Here is a 5533-nt window from a genome sequence, read left to right as displayed (position 1 = left end):
CAGACGTTTCCAGTGGTATAAAAATCATTGACCCATTTGTGTTATATACTGCCTCTAGCTATAATGGCATCCTTGTGATCTGGTCAACTCATTGACAGATACAAACCTCAGGAGGGAATTCATTTTTTGATCAATTCTCTCCAGGTAGTGAAACGTAATGTCAACTTTTTTGAGAAAAGTGGAGGAATGCTGCTGTGGATCACGAAATGCCCTTCTAACATGGTCGTCTATTGTGTTTCTGAAATGGTTAAAAATAAAAATTTATATTAGAAGAATTGTTTGACTTCAACACTACTTAAAATTTGATCGCTTACCGGGAGCGCTTTCACAGTACCAACTGCGTCCTCAGCCGGATGTTATGGCTCTGATGATTTATGGCTTGTTGACAACCTTCGATGACGTCACACTAGAAGCAGATGACGTCAAAGGTGTTGTCCTCGTCCCCCTGGTGGTCTTGGGTATGAGTAGGTTGTCCCAGACTGGATCTAAGTCCAGTCCAGTGTCTCTGTTCAAGTTTGGTCCTTTTTTCCTGATGTGAATGGCATCTAGGACTCTTCTGGAAAATTCTTTGGGTTCTTTTTCCAGCACATTTACGTTTTTCCCAGTCTATTTGATGGGTGTTTTTGCTCCTGGAGATATGCTCATGTACTGCAGATTTGGAACCGGCAGCCTTTGATTTATGTTACGTTTTTCCAACTTTCTACCTGTTTCACCAATGTACATGGCATCACAATCTAAACAGGAGATTTCGTATACGGTCCCTGACTGTTTGAATTTGTCTACTTATCTTTCGGTGACACAAGTGTTTGCCGGAGTGTGCGGTATGGTTCTAAAGCTGTGGGAACACCTGCTGTTTTAAATGCTCGGCGAAGCTGCTCCGAAGTTCCTTCCAAATAAGGTAGAGTTATTGTGAAATCCTTGGAAGTTTCACTTTCTGGATCGTCCTGTGAAGCTGGTTTTCCACGCTTCTCCTGGGCTCTAAAAAGGGTCCAGTCGCGATAACCGCAGTTTCGGAGCGCTCGTTTCACGTGTTCAATTTCCTCCGCTCTATCCTCCGGATCCGTAACAATTTCACTCCTATGTAACAATGTCTTGATCACACTTAATTTATACTCCAGTAAAGCGGTAAGCGATCAAATTTTAAGTAGTCTTGAAGTCAAAAAATTCTTTTAATTTAATTTATACCACTACGTATGAATATTCAATTTTATATCAAGACTGAATTCGGCAGTGATTGCCTTCGGCTTAATTGTTAGACAGTTTGAAAAAACATCACTCAAACTCGCGCGGTTCAAGAATCATTTACGATTTAACCTGACGTGCTTTAATAATCGTGTGACACCAAAATATCTTCGTCTGCCGACCCCGGAAGTAAAAGGATTTCGTGCGAGAAATATCATCCAAAAAGCACAAAGATCTTTACACAACGAACGGATACGGCAAAATAATTTTACTTTGGATATTTTAAAGCAAAAACATCAAGAATTGGAAACCAAATTACGCGGTTTACGGCCGGAAACTGCATGAGTGAGAGTATCGGAGTTCATCGCCCATGCGCAGAAGCAAGAACATGACCTGGTAAAAAATCGCCAAATTCGGAAGTTCGGACGCTTAAAAACAGAGAAAGAGAACGCCGGTAATTTGGTTAAAGACGGTATTACAGCGGATAAGAGGAGTAAAGACAAGTGGGTGGTGAATTTGTCTTCTAGGAAGCTTACGCAGCCGGACGTTAATGTGTTAGAACGCGGTCTTAACTTCACGGTAAGTCCAGAAAGTTTGCCCATCAATGACATTGTAGTTGCCACTGAAAGTACATGTAAACAAATTGCAAACGATAAAGCGGCTGAATTACGTGCTAGAGTTGTGAACATTGCAAAAAATGCTAAATCCCCGGTAAGCAATATCAATAAAGCAGAGCGATCGGCGGTTGAATCTTTAAAGAAAGACACAAGCATCCAAATATTGCCAGCTGATAAGGGAAGAGCAACTGTTGTGATAGACAATTCAGTGTATGAAGAGAAAGCTTTAGCTCTACTGCAAGATGAAAGTGCCTATGAGAATCTGAAAAAGACCCCACTCAGAAATTTCAGAACAGACTTATCAAGTTGCTTAAAGAATAGGTGCGATAACTAGCAAGACATATTGGGACTTATATCCTACCGTAGCTGATGTTCCCAGATTTTATGGTCTCATAAAGATACATAAAGCCGAGGCACCGTTAAGACCCATCGTGTCAAGCATCGGTGCATGACCTATAATCGTGCGCGATTTGTTGCGGACATTATATCACCTTTAATAGGAAAAACGGAACATCACATCATTAATTCTCTGGCCTTTGTAAACCAGATCAAAGACTTAAAAGTAGAGCCTGATGAGTCCATAGTATACAAATATATACTGCCATGAGAGGTTCTGGTTAAAACTATGGGCCCCGAGGTGAGATCAATAGTACTATTTTCCTGAGGGGCGCAGCCCCGAACGAAAATAGTACTATTGATCTCAGCGAGGGACCATAGTTTTAACCAGTACCTCGAATGAAGGCAGTATATATTTGTTTTATATCCTTCATTCACAGATTTTTTGTTCATTGATTGGTTAAAAGATTACATGAAAACTCCACGGTCCACCATGTTGCGAGAAAGGCCTAGGTAGGACCTATGCACGGTAGGCCGGTTTAGGCGGTCCATGTGTTCATGGTTTTTAAGCTTACTCATTGTCAGTGTATTTTGTTCAAGTTGTATCTTCATTCCACTTTGCCTTCATTCATAGATTATTTGTACAAAGATTAGTGAAAAGATGTACATGTAAAATGATTTACATGTAGGCCTAAACTCTAATGCCATCATGCATCGGGATAGGCCTCCGTACGCACGGCACTCATGGCACTAGGCCGGCTAGGCGGCCGGCGGTCCAAGACTAGTCTCGCACTGTCAGTGTTTGTTTTTAAGCTTACCATGTCAGTACGGTATTGCTCTGAATCTGACTGTGTTGGTCTAAAACATATTCCTGCGCTAGAACTGGTAACAATTCAAATTAAACAGCTGAAATCGTGAATCTTCTTCAGCAGTAGCAGCCCACTCCAGTTTGATTTATATTTCGCCATTTTTGTGTTGTCGTTTCTCGGCAGTGACAAAATACTCTCATAGTCAATGTCGACGTTCAATGTTATTGTTATGCTTTATGGACTGCTACGTGGGTATGCTGCGATCCGTAAATAGTAAATATCCAGAAGTACTATTTACGGCTTGAAGGTACTATTTACGGACGTAAATAGTACTTTTTTGCACTTCCTCACAGAATAGTGCGTTTATTTTTTATCATGTGACACACTTTTAACCAATCAATGAACAAGAATCTATGAATGAAGGATATAATGTCCTTTGACGCGTTGGCATAGTTCACTTCTATCCCGGTGAAAGAAGCCCTCGTCGTTGTTCGCAGTTTGCTGGAAAATGACGAAACCTGGAAAGTAGGGACAGCGGAAAATCTAGAGGTGGATGACATCATTAATCTCTTGAACTTTTGCTTGAGCACGACATACTTTGTGTTTAGAGAGAAATACTACCAACAGAAGGATGGATGCGCAATGGGCAGTCTTTGTAGTCCCCTGGTGGCCAACGCGTATATGGAGCATTTTGAAAAGCGAGCTTTGTCATCCACCGCGCATGTGGGTTCGCTATGTTGACGACACATTCTGCGATATAAAAACTTCGCACGTGGATGAATTTACAGAACACACAAATTCGCAAGACGTCAACATTAAGTTTACCAGAGAGGAAGAGGAAGACGGGCAACTTCCTTTCCTAGACACTCTGATCATGCGAGCTAGCGATGGTAGTGTGAAGGTCAAGATCTTTAGAAAGCCAACTCACACTGACCAGTATCTAAGTTTTACATCACACCACCCACTGGAGCATAAATTAAGTGTGATCAAGACATTGTTATATAGGAGTGAAATTGTTACGGATCCGGAGGATAGAGCGGAGTAAATTGAACACGTGAAAGGAGCGCTCCGAAACTGCGGTTATCGCGACTGGACCTTTTTTAGAGCCCAGAAGAAGCGTGGAAAACCAACTTCACAGGACGATCCAGAAAGTGAAACTTCCAAGGGTTTCACAATACCTTATTTGGAAGGAACTTCGGAGCAGCTTCGCATTTAAAACAGCGGGTGTTCCCACAGCTTTCAAACCATACCGCACACTCCGGCAAACACTTGTATATCACCGAAAGATAAAGTAGACAAATTCAAACAGTCAGGGACCGTCTACGAAATCACCTGTTTAGATTGTGATGCCATGTACATTGGTGAAACAGGTAGAAAGTTGGAAAAACGTAACATAAATCAAAGGCTGCCGGTTCCAAATCTGCAGTACCTGAGCATATCTCCAGGAGCAAAAACACCCATCAAATAGACGGGGAAAAGGTAAATGTGCTGGAAAAAGAACCCACAGAATTTTCCAGAAGAGTCCTAGAGGCCATTCACATCATGAAAAAAGGACCAAACTTGAACAGAGACACTGGACTGGACTTAGATCCAGTCTGGGACAACCTACTCATACCCAAGACCACCAGGGGGACGAGGACAACACCTTTGACGTCATCTGCTTCTAGTGTGACGTCTGCGAAGGTTGTCAACAAGCCGTAAATCCTCAGAGCCATAACATCCGGCTGAGGACGCAGTTGGTACGGTACTGTGAAAGCGCTCCCGGTAAGCGATCAAATTTTAAGTAGTGTTGAAGTCAAACAATTCTTCTAATTTAATTCATACCACTACGTATGAATATTTAATTTTATAAAAATTTATATAATTGAATACTAACCTAAAATTAATAATAAAGTTATAGGTTACCGTCGCAACACTACATCGATTTTCCTACCATTTTCCCTGGGATTTTGTTGTTGTATTATGCGTTAGAAGATTACAAGCATGACAACCAAGGTTGTTAATACTGTCTCTGTGAAACACCATTTGTTAATTTCTCCCTTTACTAGAGATACATGTAATACGTCTACCATTACAAGCCATTGTGTAGATCCAGAAGACTGCACCGTCCAATTAAGGAAACTATTCGCCCATGAAGAATATGTCTAACTGATATACCATTAACAAATGTCAATCATGGGACTGATCTGTTCAATATTAGACATTCAGCGTGTTTATTGTAAATATACCTTTTTTTTACTTGTTAGTTAATTTTAAATAGTCATTTCCTTTTATAAATCGCATTTTGTAGAATTTTTAGCGGAAACCAATTTTGCCTATACTTTTGTACATAGCCAGAATTTCCCAAATTGGCATCGGTACCCTTACATTATGACGTCATAGCGACATATGAGTGGGATGTTTGTACTTATTTTGGTATCCTTGGATAAAGGAGACCAATATCTATACATTGATACCAAATATAATGATATATGATGTTTGATAATTGTCATAGTCGTAGTTCCGTTACAAAATAACATGGCTCATTAGTTCTAGAGTTATCCAACCAAAGCCCATTAACATTAACCTCAGCTTGGTTTTTTCTATACA

General features: G+C 40.6%; 1 protein-coding gene across 1 annotated transcript; it reads left to right on the top strand.

The window, feature by feature from the left end:
* The first annotated feature begins 3665 nt into the window (after positions 1-3665).
* On the top strand, positions 3666-3989 carry LOC140140490 (uncharacterized). The gene has a single exon (XM_072162248.1). The coding sequence runs from the start codon at positions 3666-3668 to the stop codon at positions 3987-3989; it is 324 nt and encodes a 107-aa protein (XP_072018349.1).
* The last annotated feature ends 1544 nt before the right edge of the window (positions 3990-5533 follow it).

This window comes from Amphiura filiformis, chromosome 19, assembly GCF_039555335.1.
Source record: "Amphiura filiformis chromosome 19, Afil_fr2py, whole genome shotgun sequence".
NCBI lineage: Eukaryota > Metazoa > Echinodermata > Ophiuroidea > Amphilepidida > Amphiuridae > Amphiura > Amphiura filiformis.
The sequence above is the reverse complement of the archived record's forward strand: the minus strand, read 5'-3'. Positions and strand labels throughout refer to the sequence as shown.

Excerpts from the sequence above, each read along its gene's own strand:
- LOC140140490 (XM_072162248.1), top strand. The coding sequence starts at position 3,666 with ATGTGGGTTCGCTATGTTGACGACACATTCTGCGATATAAAAACTTCG.